The 21,303-nt window shown below is 41.0% G+C and overlaps 1 protein-coding gene across 4 annotated transcripts; it reads left to right on the top strand.

Moving 5' to 3' along the window:
* Positions 1 to 70: 70 nt before the first annotated feature.
* On the top strand, positions 71 to 21,173 carry pla2r1 (phospholipase A2 receptor 1). Of its 4 annotated transcripts, XM_077625247.1 has the most exons (31): positions 343 to 359; positions 1,143 to 1,254; positions 1,331 to 1,523; positions 3,158 to 3,331; positions 3,572 to 3,736; positions 4,969 to 5,082; positions 5,450 to 5,602; positions 7,025 to 7,213; positions 7,276 to 7,439; positions 7,508 to 7,621; positions 8,363 to 8,475; positions 8,567 to 8,736; positions 8,874 to 9,085; positions 9,581 to 9,726; positions 10,987 to 11,071; positions 11,154 to 11,289; positions 11,368 to 11,403; positions 11,473 to 11,633; positions 11,700 to 11,764; positions 12,130 to 12,227; positions 12,302 to 12,438; positions 13,355 to 13,472; positions 14,494 to 14,633; positions 14,986 to 15,127; positions 15,207 to 15,442; positions 16,259 to 16,433; positions 17,097 to 17,231; positions 17,985 to 18,107; positions 18,201 to 18,377; positions 18,449 to 18,484; positions 19,439 to 21,173. In XM_077625247.1, the coding sequence occupies exons 3-31, from the start codon at positions 1,355 to 1,357 to the stop codon at positions 19,651 to 19,653; spliced, it is 4,098 nt and encodes a 1,365-aa protein (XP_077481373.1). In that variant the 5' UTR covers positions 343 to 359; positions 1,143 to 1,254; positions 1,331 to 1,354; the 3' UTR covers positions 19,654 to 21,173. The 4 variants fall into 4 exon arrangements, with proteins under 4 accessions (XP_077481364.1, XP_077481355.1, XP_077481373.1 ...); XM_077625238.1 differs by having other exon boundaries at positions 71 to 359; positions 1,143 to 1,523; positions 5,453 to 5,602; XM_077625229.1 differs by having other exon boundaries at positions 71 to 359; positions 1,143 to 1,523.
* The last annotated feature ends 130 nt before the right edge of the window (positions 21,174 to 21,303 follow it).

Below are 21,303 nucleotides of genomic sequence, written 5' to 3'. Positions count from 1 at the left end.
CTCCGTGACGTTGCACCCCCCGTACCCCCCCAATGACCCCCTACTCCCCCCTCCCTAATTTGAAACAGCAAGTCAACTTTTTGGGAAGTACGATGGAATGGAGGCAAAGACGAAGGAGCTAGCATTGAGCTCTCGGAATGTTTAGTTACGTTGAACCTAGCAACCCGCCGTCAAAATGTTCCCACGGTTCTCCCGTCGCGTGGACGCGGACGTGGTGACGGCTATTTGGGTCACTTTGTTGTTGCTGCTGCTGAAAACGTGTCCGTGTTCCGCCCAGGACGACGACGAAGACGACGACGCCGGCGAAGACGACGCCGAAGGCGGCTTTCTGGAGCGTGAAGAACTCGCCGAGTTTTACAGTAAGTAGTCCGTTCAGCCTGGTTCTGCGTGTTCTAAAAATTATAAATAAAAATGTTTAGGAACTTTAGTCTGGTAAATGGGGAAAGGTGGAGGAAAATTGGGCTTTGGGGACGTTGGTGAAATGATTGACGTGCGAGCCAATGCCAAAACCAAAGTGCGTATTAAGTTATTTTAGGGGTTCACCATTAATATTGCATGCAGTACATTTAAAGGGACGGACTTGGAATGACAAAATCTGTTCTTAGGTACAGTTTTTTGTCAACAAAAGTCGGGATTGATTCCATTTAGTACATTCTTCTAAAATAATGTAGTACTTCTTTTTCTAAAGTTCTTTTAGGAGTTTCACGATTAACCGCGATACTGCTTAAAGTACAATATACAGTACATTTAAAGCACGGTGTCAAAGTGCCGGCCCGGGGGCCAAATCTGGCCCGCCGCATCATTTTGTGCGGCCCGAGAAAGTAAATGATGAGTGCCGACTTTCTGTTTTAGAAAAATATTTTTAAAAAGCTCAAATAAACACTGTTTTAGATCTATAAAAAACGGAATATTCAGGACTTTTAATCCAGTTCTATTAATCCATTTACAAAAAAAAAATATCTAAATATTATATCTAAAATGGTCCGACCCACGTGAAATCAAGTTGACGTTAAACCGGCCCGCGAACCAACCCAAGTCCGACACCCTTGAAATAGGTCATTTAATGAAATATTTCATATGCAATGGTAAATAGAATAGCAGCAGGCTCACATTTATGTATTTATTTGTATCTATCTGTGTAGGAAAGGGTGTTTTTATCCTTGAAAGCAGCCGTCTTCAGCGCTGCATCACAGTGGAAAAATCCCTGCTGGTCCTGCGGGACTGCCGCCGTCCCACCCGCCGCATGCTGTGGAAGTGGGTCTCCCACCATCGCCTCTTCAACTCGGGCACCGCCACGTGCCTGGGCCTCAACATGTCTGACCCCTCGCAGCCCCTGGGAACTTTCCAGTGCGACATGGACCTGCCCGTAATGTGGTGGCGCTGCAGGGGTAACATGTTGTACGGGGCGTCCCGCTGGAAGGTGGCCGTCGCCGGGAACTTGGTGGTGGTCAAGCGAGCCTCTTACCATGAGTGGAAAAGGTACGACACGCCCAGAGAGGGGCCCTGCTCCAATCCCTATGAAGGTAAGGGGGGGAGGGAGAAAAAAATACCGTATTTTCTCGCGTATAAGCCGTATTTGTAACTTAGAAAAATGATGACTGAATCAAGGGTACGGCTTATATGCGCACAAATTAGACTTGACATGCAACAAACACAAGACTATGCCGGTCATTTATTTCAAAATAGGGAAAAGATAAACAGATAAAACGCTTAACAAAATTTATTTTGACCTCTATGAATGAAAATCAAGGGCGGCCCGGTGGATGAGTGGTTAGCGTGCCGGCCTCGCAGTGGGGGACCTGGGTTCAAATCCAGGTGGGTCCACCTGTGTGGAGTGTGCATGTTCTCCCTGGGCCTACGTGGGTTTTCTCCGGGTACTCCAGTTACCTCTCGCATTCCAAAAATATGCATGCTAAGCTAATTGTATGCTAAATCGCCCCTAGCTGTGAGTGACTAGTTGTTTGTCTCATTGTGCCCCGCGATTGGCTCGCCACCGATTCAGGGTGTCCCCCGCTTCTGGCCTAAAGTCAGCTGGGATAGTCTCCAGCACCCCCGCGACCCTAGTGAGGATGAATCGGTTCAGAAAATGAGATGAAATTCAAGAAAAAACACCTATCTTGCATAAAAGGTGAAAAAACTCACTGGTGCCTGCCATTGCTCGTTCAGGGCGCCGCCATCTTACCTCGGGACGCCAAACTAGTCTGCTACGGACACACTTCCTGGTTGTACTGCTCACCTGACTTGCTTTTTGAATTTGTCTACGTGAAGGCAACACCCTTTAGGAATTTCGAATTAAAAATCCATTTATAAAGTAGCTCAGAAATAAAAAATGCAATGATTTTTCTTAAGATTTTCCCTTTAAAGTAACACATTTGTACTCCCTATTAAAAGCATGAATATGGAGGTGAAAATTGTCAATCAGGGGGCGGCTTATACGAGAGAAATTGCAAAATTCAACCATTTTAAGGCTTATATCGGGAGAGTCTGACAAAAAAAATATTTTTATCCTCATCCTAAATCACATGTCAAAGTGGCGGCCCGGGGGCCAAATCTGGCCCGCCGCATCATTTTGTGTGGCCCAGGAAAGTCAATGATGAGTGCCGACTTCCTGTTTTAGGATCAAATTCAAATGAAGAGTATAGATGTATATTACATTTCCTGATTTTCCCCCTTTTAAATCAATAATTGTCATTTTTTAATACATTTTTTTTTGTTTTTAGTTCAAAAATCATTTTGTAAAATCTAAAAATATTTAAAAAAAGCTAAAATAAACATTGTTTTAGATCTTCAAAAACTGAATATTCAGGGCTTTTAATCCAGTTCTTTAATCCATTTATATAAAAAATATATCTAAAATGGCCCAGCCCACGTGAAATCAAGTTGACGTTAAAGCGGCCCGCAAACCAAACCGAGTCTGACACCCTTGTCCTAAATTGTGCAAAAGGTTGCAAAAATCAACATACAGTGAGACCTCTACTTACAAAATCAATTGCTTCCAGAATGTGTTTCGTAAGTAGAGCAGTACTTTAGAAGTAAATTCTCTCATTCATTTTAAGGATACGGCTTATACGCAGACACGGCTAATATGCGAGAAAATACTGCAATGAAAAAAAATCGGCCAGCCAATTGAACTTGATTTGAAATCCCGGCTTTCCAGATATCCACACTTTGTTGGGAAACGCACGCGGCATGCCCTGCGAGTTCCCCTTCAAGTACAACAACAAATGGTACTCAGAGTGCACCACGGAGGGCCGCGAAGACCATCTACCATGGTGCTCCACCACCAGCAGATACGACGAGGCGGAAAAATGGGGGTTCTGCCCAGTGCATGGTGAACGCTGACATCAGAATTCAAACAATTATGAGCATTTATTTGTCATTTTTTCCATGTCCAGCAGCTCTACTTTTAGTCAAATTTGCAACCAGTGCTTCTGTTAACATTAAAGGCAACATAGAAACCATGTTTGCCCTAAATATGAAGGATGGATATAGATGATATCAAATAAATGCTCAAAAAAATGGAAATAAAAGCAAACAGGACTTTTGTTTTAATTGAAGGTCTCCCCGCTAGATTTCAGTTGCGACCATTTCTGGGAGTTCCACTACGAGCTTCGCGCCTGTTACCAGTTTAACCTTTACACGCTCCTCACCTGGAGTCAAGCCATGCTGACGTGTCAGGCTCAGGGTGGAAATCTGCTCAGCATAACCAACGCGGCGGAGGAATTTTACATCAATGGTTTGTATGCGTTTTTTGAAGATAATAACAATTGGCCCGAATATAAGACGACCGTCCTTTTTCTCAAGACTCAAGTTTGAAAAAAGACTTTTTGAACACCAGATTCAGTTTTCATACTGAAAATAATGATGGTACATTTGAAAAAAAATGATTATAACAATACATTCTAGAGAAAAAACATTATTTTGCCTCATTCAAATCATGCAAAAACTGTCAATCACATCTTAATATTTGAACATTTAAATATGTCAATTATAGTGCAATCAAATGAAGGGCTTCTGGTTTTTTAAATGTAAATTATAACCAATCCAACGTGATAAAATGACACAATTGCAATAAATGCTCGAAGCATCCAAGTGTTCAGCATTCGGTTTAAATATATCTAGCATTGTGAATGGGTATAATGTCTAGACCCTGAATGTAAGACGACTAACACTTTTTTGGTCTTATTTCAGTGCAAAAAACGCCATCTTATATTCGGGGAAATACGGTTTATATAAATTTTACCAAATCTGAAGGACAATTGCAATTAGGACACTTTTTAATGGTGGAGTTCACGTTCGATAATTTGTTTTGGAAGAAATGCTAGTGCCAAACTATCTTGGCTTATATATTTTAACTTACTGTTCAAAAGAACACTTAAAAGATACCCTAGCTTGTCATCTCAAATTGATAAGACAGATAAATAAAAGAGTTGAAACTTATTAGAATGCTTAAGTTTACCATTAAAGTAACGCCATTGCAAATTGTTCGCTTATGCTAACGTTTTGGCAAACATATGCTAGCTACGACAGCTGCTTAGCCAACTGTTAAAAAAAGAAAATTGGCTCTAATTTTCTTACAATATGAGTAATAAGATTTTGTTGCTTTGACTGAAATACTATATTAACCACAACTAAACATGAAAAATGTAACGCCTGATTTGAATTATAATTAGCATGACATAATTTCTGTTAGCTCATAGAAAGGAAACCTACACAGCATATTTAGTATATTGTCTTCCTGAAAAAAAAACCTAACAATAAATACAAGAAAGACATATTGACAAATATTTAAAGTACTTTCTTTTTAGCATGTTTTTTTTGTTAGAGAAAACGTGACTACATAAAAAGTGCATGTTTCTTCATTTTGTACATTGTTTATTTTTAAATGGGGGTTTTTGATGCAAATATTAGGCTTATTTATTATTATTTTTTATCCTTGAATTCAAATACTGTGTTTCTGTTTGTTAGAACGGATGACGATGGCTGGAGCGATGGTGTGGTTTGGGCTAAACCACTTGAAGGACGGGCGGGGCTGGCAATGGTCGGATGGCACGCCGCTATCCTTGTTACGTTTCAATAAAGGTATGAAAATATGGATGCATCATTTTTATGGTGGGATTGAATGTAGTACAGTCATTTTCTGCATGCTGCTAATTTTCCAACCTTTCTACCTCAAACAATCCAAATTCAAGACACAAGCTACCAAATTCCTCCATTGACTAAGATGTAAAATATGAAAGCTTGATTTCCATTTGCAAACAGTCTGTTCATTTCATGGAAATCATTTCCAGGGAATGAGACATTTTGGGAATGCCAAAAATAGTTGTCCAGAATGCTGCCAACAGATTTAACTTGGCCTGGTTGGGAGATTTTTTTTGAAGGTGCTGAGTGATGGAATAATAATGAGACAAATCATTTGGGTGAAAAATAACATCTCTTGTGTTTCCAGCAGTGCTGCCGGTCAGCCCTCTCAAGGACGACAGACAGTGTGGAACGTACACCCCAGGTTCTAGCGGAGTTTGGCAGAGTCTTTCCTGCGAATCTGCTCTGCCTTACATCTGTAAAAAGACGCCCAATGACACGCAGAGAGCCGAGCCGCTCGGTAAGGAACGCCATCGGTTAAAATCCGTCGTCCGAGGATGTCAAAAACACACAATCATACCTCTACTTACGATTGCCTCTAGGTACGAACGTTTCAGGTTACAATTTTTTTTATATGGAAATGAGTGACACGAGATACGAAAAAGATCCGAGTTACGAAATCCCCTAAAAAGTAAATGCATTTCCTTATCCATTATTTTATTTTGAATTCCCCTTATTAAGCGATTAAAAACTACAAATGCAACATAGCACATATTTTCACACACACATAGGGCACACGTAAAAGTCCAAAATGTAGTACAAAATGGACGGCTTTTTACATCTATAACGGTCACAGAGGGAGATATTTTAGCGGCGCAGGGCACATTTTCATATGCTTTATTTATTTTAAGACATTCATAAATAATTTCCTTATCATTTTCTCTCATTTTTGTGTCTTTCCTCACATCTTTCATACAGAATTGGGACACTTTGACCCATTTTAAAGGGTTTAATTGGTAGTTGTGTGAGGACAGTGGAACCAATTAGAGGAAGGGTGTCAGAGTCTGGTTGGTTCGCGGGCCGCTTTAACGTCAACTTGATTTCACGTGGGCCGGACCATTTTAGATATAATATTTAGATTTTTTTATTATAAATGGATTAAAAGAACTGGATTAAAGGCCCTGAATATTCAGTTTTTTATAGATCTAAAGCAATGTTTATTTTGGCTTTTTTTATATATTTTTTTAGATTTTACAAAATGAGTTTTGAACTAAAAACACAGAACAAATGGATTAAAAAATGACAATTATTGATTTAAAAGGGGCAAAATCAGGAAATTTAATATACATCTATAAACTGTTCATTTTAGTTTGATCCTAAAACAGAAAGTCGGCACTCATGATTTACTTTCCCGGGCCACACAAAATGATGCGGCGGGCCAGATTTGGCCCCCGGGCCGCCACTTTGACACGTGAATTAGAGAATTTAGATATAAAGTACACCTCTACTTACAAAATTTTCAAGGTACGAAAATGACCAATTTTAAAGGGTTTAGTGTGTAGTTGTGTGAGGACCGTGGAACGAATGAGAGAATTTACCTATAAAGTACACCTCTACTTACGAAATGTTCAAGTTACGGAAAAAGTCTTGTAACCAATTAATTTCCTAAGTAGAGGTACGACAGTAGTCACATCTCCTATGCACTCCCCGAGGAATGAAGAAGAACCAAATGTCCAAGATGTATTTTTTTAGCTGTGGTTACTGCTGGGCTTCCAACAGCTGTTTTACCCGTGGAGAGACAACATTTGACCTCCTTTTTCTGGAGTCACTAACCACCAGACCAAAACAAAAAGTGCAGTAGATTTTTCACATGGAAAGTATGTTTCAGTGCCATTGATCACAATAAGCGTTCTGATCCAAGCTGTCTCGTCCTCTCGTCCAGAAAACTGGCAGTACTTCCACACCGAGTGCGACGAAGGCTGGCTGCCTCACAACGGTTTCTGCTACCACGTCACATCCGAAGCGAGAAACTGGGAGGAGTCTTCTCGGGCGTGCGTCAATCACCACGCTAACCTCACCAGTCTTCACACGCTTTCCCAAGTGGAGATGCTGCAAAGCCTCCTGGCCAACTGTAAGATATTTTAGCGGAAAAGCTCTCTGGGCCACGGCAAACGGAAAATTGATGCGTTTCAGATTCCGGCGAGACTTCGGGAATGTGGATCGGTCTCTGGAAACCGGCTTCATCTCCGCGCGTGGAGTGGTCCGACGGAACGCCGGTGACGCTCACCGTGTGGCACTCGTATCACCCGCCGGATAATTTGACGAATGCAAACTACTGTGTCAAAGCAGACAGGAAGGTGCGGTACAAATTCAGTTTTTTTTGTTTATTGTCTCTGGAAATCAAGTGTAAAAGTCTTTTTGACAGGGAGGCGCCTGGCTTTTGGTGTCGTGTGATGAGGAACTTCAAGCTGCGTGCAGAAAAGCGAGCCGTCGCACATCGGCTCCGGACGTCCAAATTTGGGACGAAGGCTGCCTTCAGGTAAATAAAAAAAAATTAGACATGTACGGTCTCTAATTATAATGCATGCAGTATTTATAGTTGGGCATCTTATTTTACTGTGATGGCCATTTTGGAAAAGCAATACACTTGTACTTCTATTTAGGAAATAAATTGGTTCCAAAACTTTTTTTGTAACTTGAAAATTTCGTAAGTAGAGGTGTACTTTATATGTAAATTCTGTAATTCGTTACACGGTCCTCACACAACTACACACTAAAGCCTTTAAAATTGGTCATTTCCGTAACTTGAAATTTTTGTAAGTAGAGGTGTACTTTATATGTAAATTATCTAATTCGTTCCACGGTCCTCACACAACTAGCAATTAGACCCTTTAAAATTGGTCAAAGTGTCCCAATTTTTTTATGAAAGATATGAGGAAGCACACAATAATGAGAAAATTATAAGGAAATGATTTTTTTAATGACTTAAAATAAATAAAGCATATGCAAATGTGCCCTGCACCACTAAAATATCACCCTAAGTGGCCGTGATAGATGTAATACCCGTGTTTGTCCGCCAGATGGTGGCAAGAGCCCGTTCTAACAAGGCCGAAAGCTGTTCACTTTGTAGTAAATTTTAGGCTTTTACGTGTGCCCTATCTGTGTGTGTGTCAAAATATGTGGCACGTTGCATTTGTAGTTTTTTAATGGCTAAATATGGGGAATTCACAATAAAATAACGGATAAGGAAATGCATTTACTTTTTGGTTGGATGTTGCAGGGCTGGAAGCGTTACGGTCACTCGTGTTACAGCGTCACCGGCCACGAGCAGACGTTTGAGGAAGCGCAGAACGGATATTATTGCAACGCGCCTCTACTCACTGTGGACAACAGGTGCTTTGTACATTTACGCTACGTATAGGAATGACAGACTTTTTTGGGGGGGGCTGGAGCGCCATGTTTTTTGTTCCCATCTGCTCCAAAGGTTCGAGCAAGCGTTTGTCAACAGTTTGCTGAGTGCCAACGGAGCCAATGACAGCACCTTTTACTGGATTGGCCTCCGTGATTCAGGGGAAAGGGGGGAATACAGATGGCTTCATCGCAATGGCTCCACTCTTCCGCTCACTTTTAGCAACTGGAACAAACACCAGCCAGGTGCGTGGGACTTATGTCATTTTTGTTGTATTGGTATGCGATTTTTGAGGTGTTCCTCAGGGCTCCATTTTCAGCCCCGTCTTTTTCCGATATTTCATGCGTGTGGATAACCACGTGTATTTTTCTTCTGTTTTCAGTCAGTGCCAACGGATGTGTTGCCATGTCAGGTGGTTTGGCTTTGGGCCGCTGGAACGCCAAAGACTGCAATTCCCAGAAGGCCTTGTCCGTGTGTAAGCAGAGCATCAGTAGCTACCAGGAAGTGCCGCTGCTACCAGAAGCCCATGTGGATGCCTTCACCGCCTGCCCCCCTGGATGGGAGTCTCAAGATGGTCTCCTCTACTGTTTTAAAGTAGGATTATTAAAACCCTTTACAGCACACCTGTCAAAGCGGCGGCCCGCAAGCCAAATCTGTCCTGCCGTATCATTTTGCAATTTTACAATCAAATTCAAATGAAGATGATAGATATGTAGGGAATATTTCCTGTGATTCATACAGCAACTCTGCTTTCAGCTGTAACAAAAAAAGTTGAGTTTACACAGACAAGGTGAAGAAATTATTAGGATGCCACCGCCGTTTCTGGCCACCATAAATAATGTCAAGTCTACGTTGCACGGTTTGGACAAACGTAGCGAGAGAATCTTAACATACACACACACACACCCATAAATCACGCTTTATAATGATTTTAGATAATTGCAGAAGATTTGTACTCATTTATCCTTTTATATATACTTAAATATTTACTATATTCCTATTTTTCACCTCTCTGACCTTTGACCCTTTCTCTTCTCATAAAACCCAATGAAGGGTCAACTTTTAAATGTGTCCCCTGCTTTTTTGTAGGTGTTCCATGATGAAAAAGTGCTGATGAAACGCTCGTGGGTGGAAGCCGATTTCTTCTGCCAGGCTCTCGGCGCTCAATTGGCCAGTTTCCGCCAGTACGAGGAGCAGCGGCTTCTCAAACAACTCCTCGGCACCATGTTCCAAGGGTTGGTATTGCTTCGTCACAACGTCAAACGTTCGGTATTTCGTATCCAACAACCAGGATTTCGAAAAAATGTATTTTCTCGCACATACGCCGTATTTGTCGCTCCAAAAAATGATGACTGAATCCAGGGTACGGCTTATATGCGCATAATTTAGACTTGACATGAAGAAAACTGCAAGGTGACAAAGACCAAACACAAGACAATGCGGCCGATACGGTCATTTATTTCAAAATAGAGAAAAGATAAACTAAATTAATTTTGACGTCTATGAATGAAATTCAAGAGAAAAAATAAACCGTATCTTGCATAAAATGTGAAAAAACTCACTTACTTGGGCCTGCCATTGCTTGCTTAGGGTTGCACTGGTCACCTGACATCAGTGTTCCCTCTAAGCTGCGCGCGTGCGCAATTGCGCACTACTCTCGTCCTCGCTGCGCAGCAGCAATCATATGGCGCGCAGTAAAAAAAAAAAAAAAAAAAAAAATCGGATTTTTTTTTTTTTTTTTTTTTTTTTTTTTTTTATAACCCCTTTCCCCATGATGGCGCCGTTTAAGCGGCAGCAAGTGGCAGTAGCTCTGTCCACTTATGTTTTTCGTGTTTTACAGCATGTTTTACATGAAAAATGGACAGGTCGCCGAATGGACGTTCCGCCGAACGTTCATTCGGCGACCTGCCCGTCTGTCAAACGTCCGTCGGCGAAACGTCTTTAGGCGAATCATCCGAGTACCGATGATGTCGCTCACACTGGTACTCAGTGCGCTCAGGGAGGTTGACTTTCTGCTCAGACCATCGAAAAATTAGAGGGAACATTGCCTGACATCCTTTTTTAATTCGTCCATGTGCAATGATTTTTCTTAAGATTTTCCCTTCAAAGTAACACATTTGGATTGGATAACTTTATTCATCCCGTATTCGGGAAATTTCATTGTGACAGTAGCAAGAGGGTGATTAGACAGAACAACAAAGCACAAAGTACAAAGCAAATCAAAGTAAATGGGATCATTAAGAATCACCAAATCAAATCATTAAGACAGAAAAGCAGCAAAAACACAAAACGAGCAAGAGTGGTACTCCTTATTAAAACCATGAATATGGAGGCGAAAATTGGGAATCAGGGGGCGGCTTATACGCGAGAAATTCTCAAATTCAACCACTTTAAGGCAATTTAAAGGGTGCGGATTATATGGAAAGGCGGCTAATATGCCAGAAAATACGGTAGTTTCCGTGTCATTTGTGTTTTCTTCCCGTCACCCTTTCCAGAACAGAGGCTCGCTGGTTGTGGGTCGGCTTCAATAAACGAGATCCCGAACGCCCGGGTTCTTGGGAATGGTCCGACGGTTCTCCTGTAAGTCCTCACCGGAGTCGTCCTTCCAAAATCCGTTCCTCCAACTCTTGTTTTTTTACTGTTTCGGATCCGTCTCCGCCAGGTGACGACCTCCTTCATCCAGGACAAAAACGACGAGGACGACCGAAGGGACTGCGCGGTGTACAGCGACCTATCCGACAGCCTGTTGCCGCAACCGTGCGAAAGCAAACACGAGTGGATCTGTAAGATCTCCAGAGGTAAAGTAAAGTCCACCGGCGGCGGTCAGACGGACCCTGGCGTCAATTAAAATCATGAACAACCTGTTTACGTTTCAGGAGACAAACTGAAAAGGCCCTACTGGTACTCTGAGCGTAAGTTTGATTTCCTGACCGCTTGGCGGTCGACGTCATTCGAGTGAAAGAACGGCGGATGTCCCGCAGAGAGCGAGCCGTGGGTTTTCTATCGCGGAGCCGAGTACCTGGTGGCCAAGCAGCCCTTCAACTGGGACGCCGTCTCTCTGGCCTGCCAGATGATGGGAGCTTACTTGCTGTCCGTTCACTCCAGGGAGGAGCTGAACTTTGTCAAGGAGCGCCTGCGACGGGTCGGTCAAGTCCCTTCTGTTTCAAAATGGTCGATTTCACCACCGGACTTCTGTTTCTTTCCTCAGCTTTCCCTCGGCCCCAGCGATTGGTGGATTGGGATTTCCGTCGGCCGGCGCCAAGAGGACATAAGGTGTGTGTGTGTGTGACTTGGAGTTTTAAAGCAATCAGCATTATACAGCGACATCTACAGGATCTTGAATTTAGTGCACTGCACTGACTGATTGGGCACCCTGTCCACTTTGGGGAAAAGTTGAGAGTTTTAAGTGTGCCCTATGTGAGTACAGTAGTCCCTCGAATATCGCGGCTTCAACTTTCACAGCGTCACGACATCGCAGATTTTTTTTCTGGGGTTATTCTTTCCATAAAAAATGTGAAAATCCACATTGAAACGTGTAAGTGGAAGGCACTCAGCACTGAAGAAACAAAAATAAAATTAAAAACCCTCATTTCCTCATTTCTCATAAAAAATGAATTAAGTATTGGTCCTTTTGGCAGTTGGAGCGACAAGACGGAGATGGACTTTCACAACTGGGCGGACGACAGCCAAAGGAGCGACAAAACGGGATCGTGCGTCACCATGAACTCGTCAACGGGTAATCCATCACCAAGCGACCGCCGACACGCGTACGCTCGGCGATGGCATCCATGGCGTCTTTGCGTCACGCAGGAAAGTGGTCGCCCAGTCCTTGCACCCATCTTCACGGATACGTTTGTAAGAGAAAGACCGTCTCTGTGGTGGAAACGCCGAGAGAGCCGCACTATATCGGAGCCTGTCCGGATAAATGGCTCTACTTTGGACACAAGGTATTTCAGAATCTTTATTTATTTATTTTTATTTTTATTTTTTAGCCTGAAATACTAGTACAGTCGTAGCTCTACTTACGAAATTAATTGGTTCCAAGACTTTTTTCGTAACTTGAAAATTTCGTAAGTAGAGGTGTACTTTATATGTAAATTCTCTAATTAGTTCTACGGTCCTCACACAACTACCAACTAAACCCTTTAAAATTGGTCAAAGTGTCCAAATTTTGTATGAAACATGTGAGCAAACACACAAATGAGAGAAAATTATAAAGAAATGATTTGTTAATGTCTTAAAATAAATAAACCATTTGATAAAGCTATGAGTCATAAAACAAATTCAAAATAAAGCAATGTATTTTAAAAAGAAAATACTTTGTATTGAACTAAAAAAGGGGAAGATAAACTCAAATAAAGTGTATATTTTGTTCTAGGTGTTTTATTCATGTATTTTATCTTATATTTTTTATTTTTGTTAGCTCACGCTGTTTAATAAATCTGCTGCCATTGATCGCAATAGGCGTCCAATCCATTTGACTGGGATAGAATGGAAGTGATTGGACGTCTACCATTGGACGTCTATTGCTGTCAAAAGGGGTTTTCAATATCAATATATACAGTATATCGCTTTACACAGTACATATGTACGATAAAATTTCCCTAAAAGCACTTACTTTCTTTCCATTTGGTGTTTAAATTTGAGTTATGTTCTCAATGGATAATCAAATGTTGTCACTGTTCACGCCAAGAAATTAATAGAGCAGCAGGTTCTGCATCAATTGTTCGCCGAGTGGAAGGTAATCAAGCGGAAACGTTGCCGTCTTTGTTCCTTGCTGTGTGTGTGTGTGTGTGCATTTCCATCCCTGAAAGACGACCATATGCAAATGAGACATGTTTTTGCCATTGTGTTCACCCGCAGTGTCTCCTGCTTCACCTTCCCGACAATCCCAAGGAGGGGAAAAGCTGGAACGACGCCCGTTCCATCTGCTCTTCCTTCCAAGGTTCACTCGTGGCCATAGAAGATGAGATTGAACAAGGTGCCTTCGGATGTTTTCCCCTTTACGTCCTCCGTGCGCAAAAGATACTACAGTGGTACCTCGAGATACGAGCTTAATGCGTACCGGGTCTGAGCTCATATGTCGATTTACTCGTAACTCAAATGAGCGTTTCCCACAGAAATGAACTAAAAACAAATGAATTGGTTCCAAACCTCTGAAAAAAACACCCAAAAACAGGATATTGGATTGGAAAAACATGTTTATTTGTTCTAATTCGCCATCTATTAACAAAGTAACAAAAAACTAGTGGTTTAATTGTACTAAAATGTTTTTAATAGTACTAAAATTAGACGTATTTTTGCACGACAACGCCCTCGTAACATAACATAAACAAATTTAAATGAACTTGGATTACGATGCAGACACACTCAAAAATAAGTTTAATCGAACCTAACACTAAACTTAATTCTAATTTTGTTTTAAATTTTGATACCTTTCTTGGTTAGCGCTTCGGCCTCACAGTGGTGGACCTGGGTTCAAATCCAGGTCGGTCCACCTGTGTGGAGTTTGCATGTTCTCCACGGGCCGGCGTGGGTTTTCGCCGGGTACTCCGGTTTCCTCCCACGACCCCAAAAACATGCATGCTAGGCTGGTTGGACACTCTAAATTGCCGCTAGCTATGATTGGTTGTCTGTCTTCTTGCACCCTGTGATTGGCTGGCCACCAATTCAGGGTGTCCCCCCACCTCTGGCCCGAAGTCAACTGCAATAGGCTCCAGTGCCCCCTGCAACCCTAGTGAGGATAAAGTGGTTCTGAAAATGAGATGAGATGGGATTATTTTAGCATGCATGTTTTGGGGATGTGGGAAGAAACCAGAGTACAGTAATCCCTCGAATATTGCGGCTTCACTACATCGCAGATTTTTTTCTGGGGAATTTAGAAAAAGAAATGACCCAATACCAACAGGAAGTGACCTAAAAAGCCTTCAAATCTACGGGAAGTGACCCAGAAATGGCAGCTATGTCAATTCTTCACAACATTGTGCATCTTTTTCACACAGCGTACATCACCATGCTGCTTCAGGGAATCTCTGTCGGCGTGTGGATTGGTCTTTGGAATCAAGACACCATGAAATGGACAAACGGCCGACCTGTCAGCTACACCAACTGGTCTCCCGTTGAACCAAAGAGCTCCCTCAACGTAAGCCAAAGCTACCGAATCCTACCAGTCTTATGTAGACCGTAAATGTGTGTTTTGTGTCAAAACGACAACAACAAAAATCAAGCCAATCAATTTTGGCATGGGGGAGTAATCCAGAGTACATGAAGATAACCCACGCAAGCCCAGGGAGAACATGCAAATTCCAAATGGTGATTACCGACTTGGGATCGAACCCACGAACCTAGAATTGCGAGGCCGACATGCTCACCACTAGGCCACCTGTTTAAATTTTTTTTTTTTTAAACTTCAACTCGTGGTTTGCTGCAGCAAAAAAAAGGGAGGAAAAACAGTTTTATAGCCTAACCAACTCACTCATGGTATGCTCTGTCAGGAGGACGATTTGCTGAGCGGATTTCCCGACGAACCGCAGTGCATCGTCCTGTCCAACAACCACAACGTGCACCTGACCGGGAAGTGGTACGACGAAAAGTGCAGCGAGGAAGGCTACGGTTTTGTTTGCCAGAAAGCCCAAGGTCAGTCCGCAAAACAGCTTGGCCCTCACTTTGACCTTTCGAAATCTTGACATTTTTTCCCTTCCATTTCTGATCTCAGACACGTCCAAAGCGCCCACCCACTCGTCCCGCCACCCTCTGCCGGACAGCATCGAGTACAAAAGTCGGCGTTACAAGGTGGTTTCGGGCAACCTGAGCTGGTACAACGCCCTGCAGACGTGCTTGAACAATAATTATGAGCTGGTGAGCATCACGGACGCCTACCACCAGGCTTTCCTGACCGTCCTGGTCAACAGACTGGGAGTCCCGCACTGGATTGGCTTGTACAGTCAAGATGTAAGTGGAACATGGCGGCGTGACCGCAACGGGAGACGAAAGATGCGATTCCTATCCACTTGGTATACTTTTTTCAGCCCTATTTTATACGTTTTTTTTATCACTTCAAATTATGTACGCTCGTAGAAGACAGATTCCTATTAGGATCCTAATATTAGCCCTTGGCTAACGGCTGTCAGCACTAGCTCTTTTATTATTTACATTAAAAAATAAGAGGGGAAAGAGAAAGTATTCTCAGTTTTATTCATTATTCGGTTTAAAAAAAATCTGGTGAGATTATCGGGATTTTTTTCCATTTTTTTCTTAATAAAGCAAGACAATTTAATATATGCAGCTTTTCATTTAAAGAATAAAATACATTTTAAGAAATTTATTTTGTTTTTATTGACATTAACAAAAATTCAAAATATTTAGAAAAAATATTTTTAGTGGACAAAAAATTCACTGAAAAATTGGAACTATTATTATTATTTTTTAAAGGCAAAAAAAGATTTATATTCTCCATTTATATTTGAACGTTAGCATTAAACATGAAGTCGTACACACAATTTTTTTGGGGGGGGCGGGCCGTATAAACTGACGTGGCGGACCTGAGCTGGCCCCCGGACCGCTACTTTGAAATTGCTTTGAATAGTTTTTATTTTTCCGACCAAAAAACCCCACCCGTGGTTCGCCATTTTTCTTGAGTTTACCAGAGGTCCAAAGTCAGCATGTACTGCAAATCCTCAGGAATTCCTTAGAAAAAAACCCAATGCAAAGTCCGTGTCTAATCTGTCCACGTAAACAAAATACTTTTACAATCTGTTCTGTTTCCAGAGCGGTATCAACTACCGGTGGTCAGATGGCAGCGACACGGTGTACACACACTGGGACTCGGCCCAAGACGACTTGGAGACGGGAGAGTGCGTCTACATGGACGTGAACGGCGGGTGGCGGCGAGCTGACTGCGAAAGTACTCTACCGGGAGCCCACTGCCACATTCCTCCACCAAGTAATATTTCTATACTCCCACCTGGGTTCACATTTCATTTGGGATGACATTCATACGTACATAATTACCGTATTTTCTTGCATATAAGCCGTATTTGTAACTAAAAAAAATGATGACTGAATCAAGGGTACGGCTTATATGCGCACAAGATTTGCTATACTCTTTTTCACCAGTAGATGTCGGCAAATTAACATTTACTATTTATTGGTTATTTTCGGTTTTGCAGTAGGAAAACAACCATTACTTCCTTATGATATTGATCTTAATAATGGGATTTTAACAAAGTAGACTGCTATGGACACACTTCCTGGTTGTAGTGGTCACCTGACTTCCTTTTTGAATTTGTCTACGTGCAGAGAACATTGGAATGTGCAAACCGATTTATACAATATCTAAGGAATACCACGTGCGATGATTTTTTTAAAATGTTTTTCCCTTCAAAGTAACATTATTATTATTAAAACCACAAATATGGAGGTGAAAATTGTGAATCAGGGGCCGTCTTATACCAGAGAAATTGTCAAATTCAACTATTTTAAGGCAATTTTTGAGGGGGCGGCTTATACGCGAGAAAGTACGGTGAATGCCGTCAAATGGGTGCCTTCAATGGCTGAGTTTGACACCTCAGCTCTAAAACCTTGTTTTTTTTCTTCTTCCCGACAGAAAATAAGCCATTCGTCTCATATGAGGCGGTGTGCCCCTCGACGTGGGTCAAATTCAGACGGGGATGTTACGATTTTGAACCGGTGGGGCTGAGGCTGGCTTTTGAAGATGCTCGGGAGCATTGTAGAAGCAAAGGTAAAAAAAAAAAACACATTTTCCACTCAATCGGGTGTTTTCTGGAGGATTATTCAGATTTTCTGCATTTGACTGAATTGGACGTTTAGTTCCGTCAGTGGTGCTAACAGCCACAGCTAAATTTTTAAAACAATTATTGGGGCCCAGAACCAGAGGTCATTTCTGTTTTGATTCATTTTCATGTAATTATATATATTTTTTAGTAGTTGTATTTTTAATTTTTGAATAATTTAATTTTTAACTGCATTGACAAAATCATTTAAGAATAATATTAAAAACGGATTTGGATGCCATACTTTTTTTGTAATCTTGACTTTATTAACTTTTTTAAATTTAGTAATTGCATTCATGTTACGAACTGCTTGTCCTCACAAGGGTCGCGGAGGGTGCCGTAGCCCATCCCAGGTGATTTGGGACAATTGGTGGTCAGCCAATCGCAGGGCAGCTTTAGTAACTATTTTCATTAAAAATGTATGAAAAAAAATCTAATTTAACATAAAATAATAATCGCGAAAAATAACAATAATATTGCCCTACAAAGAGTTAGTTAACCTATAAATGTTAACTTATGTGACTGTGCTTAAAACGTAGATGTAATGACTCCCCCTAGCGGACAAATGAAGTACTCCTTGTACTCGCCTTTGAAAAAAATTGTACAGAATCAGCAAAATCTCAACTACTCGTCAAAAATGTTGCACTAAAAATACTAAAACAACGAAAAAATGGATATGTTATCGTCTTTTCATCTTGCAGTCAACACTTCGGATATCCTGTCCATCGAGAACGACGTGGAAAACCGCTTTGTCCTGGAGGAGCTGTGGTCATCGGGGCTTCTGCACCAGAACGTGTGGCTGGGGCTTTACTTCAACATCGACAGTGAGCGCGACGTGGCTTCGCCGCAATCGTCGCTCGCCCATTTCTTATCGAACGATTCCCCCGTGGATGTTCAAACGCGGCTTCTCGTTCTAGCGGATTCCATGGCTTGGGTGGACGGTTCCCCTCTGGACTACGCCAACTGGCCCGGCAGAGCTCCGGACTTGAAACGACTGAGCGTAGACTCCTGCGTCAGCACCCGAGCGGCCGACGGAGTGTGGCGGTTGTCCGGGTGCGCCGAGCGGTTGGGCTTTATCTGCAAAACGGATTCGGGTAAAAGTGAGCCGACTCAATTGTGGCCCCATGGTCGCTTCCACGCAGAATATTTTTTTGCTCTTTTGCAGATGCGGCTACTGAAGTGGAAGTGGAACCCATTAACGGTAAAGGGAATCTTAAAATCTCTAAATGAAGCCTTTATAGCACATGTGTCAAAGGTGCGGCTCGGGGGCCAAATCTGGCCCGCCGCATCACTTTGTGCGGCCCGAGTAAGTAAATGATGAGTGCCAAATTTCTGTTTTAGGATCAAATTCAAATGAAGATTATAGATGTATATATTTCCTGATTTTACCCCTTTTAAATCAATAATTGTAATTTTTTAATCATTTTTTTTTTCTTTTGGTGTTTTTAGGTCAAAAAGCATTTTGTAAAATGTAAAAATAAATATATAAAAATATTTTCGGTTTTCCACTTTAATATTGAATATAATTTTTAAAAAATTGTTTCCATTTCTAATGACTATTAGATGTTTTCCCTTACTAAGAAAAAAGTTTAAATAAACAGTTTTATATCTTAAAAAAAACGAATATTTAGGGATTTTGATCCAGTTCTTATAATCCAATTTAAAAAAAAATCTAAATCTTATATCTAAAATGGTCCGGCCCACATGAAATCGAATTGATTTTTTTATTATTTTTAGATTTTACAAAATGATTTTTGAACTAAAAACACAAAAAAATGGATTAAAAAATGACAATAATTGATTTAAAAGGGGGAAAATCAGGAAATGTAATATACATCTATACTCTTCATTTTAATTTGATCCTAAAACAGAAAGTCGCCACTCGTGATTGACTTTACCGGGCCACACAAAATGATGCGGCGGGCCAGATTTGGCCCCCGGGCCGCCACTTTGACACATGTGATCCAGGGTGTCACCTGCCTGATGCCCATATTAAGCTGGGATAGGCTCCAGCACCCCTTGTGAAGATAAGCGGTTCTGAAAATGAATGAAAAAAAAAGGATTTAACTCATTGCATGGTAGAAATCCATTTAATTTAAAGCGTTTTTCAGTGCCGTCAACAATGCCGGACGTCTAAATCCACTTTCTTTTTCAGGAGTCCACCACGGCGTGATTCTGGCCGCCGTGCTGGCGGCCGCGTTGATCTTCGCTCTGCTGGCAGGAGCGCTGTGCTTCGCTTACAGGAGGAACGCCGCACGTTTTCGCGGCTTCCCAACGCTCGCCGGCGCCTACTACCGACAGACGGGTTCTCAGGCCGCGGAGTCCGACAGCAGCGTGCTGATCACGGAGTTGGAAGAGCACTCCAGCTAAGGTTTGCAAGTGGAAAACAACATCACATATACTCGTGATATTTTTTTTCTTGGATCAGTATTACCTTTTTAAAAAAAAAAAGTATATTATGTAAATACAAGTTTGATTGTTTTTCCAGAAAGCCGCAAGGGTGTCAAACCCATTTGACTCAATGGCACGTATACTAGGGCTGCCACGATTAGTCAATTAATTGATTAACAAATAAATCATCATCGATTTTCTGATTCGTTACAAATATTGTTGACCTCAAAATTGTCATTTTTTTGAGTTCTAGATAGCAATTTTAAATGATGTAAAACAGTAAATATACACTTTTAATTTTTTTAAATTAAAAAAATGATAAATATTGTCTTTTGTATATATTTATTCATTTACTTTTCTTTTCCTAGTCTTAGTTTTTATTCCACAAGGAGAAAAATCATTCATTTTTAATTTAAAACATTTTGTTCATTTCGGAAATATTCTCCGCTTTTTAGACATTGGAAATTTTACATGAGTTTTATTTTTATTGAAAAACAAATGCGTGTGATTTGCTTCTGTGGGCCCTACAAAATAATTCGGCGGGCCAGATTTGACCCGCGGGTCACCAGTTTGACACCCTGAGATAAGTGACGTTTGACTGAGTGTTTTTTTATTGTTGTATTTTTATTAAATTAGTTATATGCTGTAATATGCACATTTTTGTGTATTTCATTTGTTAGCAACTGATTTCCTGTACTTATGTCACTATATATATATATATATATTTATACATTATCGTCAATGGCGCTGCAAGAATTAATTGTAAATTCAAGCCTAAAGGGATTAAAGTTGAAATGATAAATTCATATTATTGTTGTATTAATCTCAACAAAAGTTCGAGCCGAGAAAGCTTTTGGAAAAATGTGACAGTAAAGTGCTGTTGTTGTCAAGCTGGAGGGAATCTGACAGCAGGATATCATTAATAATTTACAGATTCCTTGAAGGAATAAAACCGCAACAGCTGCGCTCTGCAAAATCAAAAGAACACGCGAAAGGGAATCGCTACAGTTTTGCCGTAAATTGTTTTTTACCGTTTATATAAAAGTGACTTAGTATGTTGTTTAACAGGCTGGGAATATTCTGCTACGTCAAATTAATGTCAGAAGCATAACAGAAGGGTATTTTTCAAATTAAAAGGAATGACATAGCTATGACTTGATGGATTGACGATTATGATAGTCACAGGAAACAAATATTATAATGTACTATTTAATTTGTTAACTCATTTTGGCTGCCATTAGCAGCGAGCAACGTCCAATCAAGTTGGATTGGACGCCCCTGTTCGCAAAAAAACAGTAGAAGAATGAAAACAGGGTCATGATTGGACGTCTGTCATCGCCAATGGCGGAAGACGAGTTAATTATTCGCAACAATTATGTTCATTTTAAAATGTGGCATCATTATTTTTATTTAAATATTTGTATTTGAATTACATATTTTTCCACTGTACTTATGTAGAAGTTTAAAAAGTTATTAAAATACCTAACTGGATATATTTATAGGAACTATCTACTGATGTATTATTACATTGTGTAATTTTCCTTCGCTTATTTCACTTGCTTTTATTTCGCCGAGTTCCACCGGATATCACTTGTATTTTGGAAGTTTGCCGGAAGTTGTACACCGCCT

Source organism: Stigmatopora argus, chromosome 2 (genome assembly GCF_051989625.1).
Source record: "Stigmatopora argus isolate UIUO_Sarg chromosome 2, RoL_Sarg_1.0, whole genome shotgun sequence".
Classification (NCBI taxonomy): domain Eukaryota; kingdom Metazoa; phylum Chordata; class Actinopteri; order Syngnathiformes; family Syngnathidae; genus Stigmatopora; species Stigmatopora argus.
This window is presented reverse-complemented; position numbering and strand designations above follow the sequence as displayed.

What these genes read in the sequence shown, in the direction of transcription:
- pla2r1 (XM_077625229.1), top strand. Translation starts at nt 176, where the DNA reads ATGTTCCCACGGTTCTCCCGTCGCGTGGACGCGGACGTGGTGACGGCT. An exon ending in CTCGGCACCATGTTCCAAGG is followed by an intron (nt 9,727 to 10,986) that starts GTTGGTATTGCT and finishes CACCCTTTCCAG; the next exon opens with AACAGAGGCTCGCTGGTTGT. An exon ending in TCAAGGAGCGCCTGCGACGG is followed by an intron (nt 11,634 to 11,699) that starts GTCGGTCAAGTC and finishes TTCTTTCCTCAG; the next exon opens with CTTTCCCTCGGCCCCAGCGA.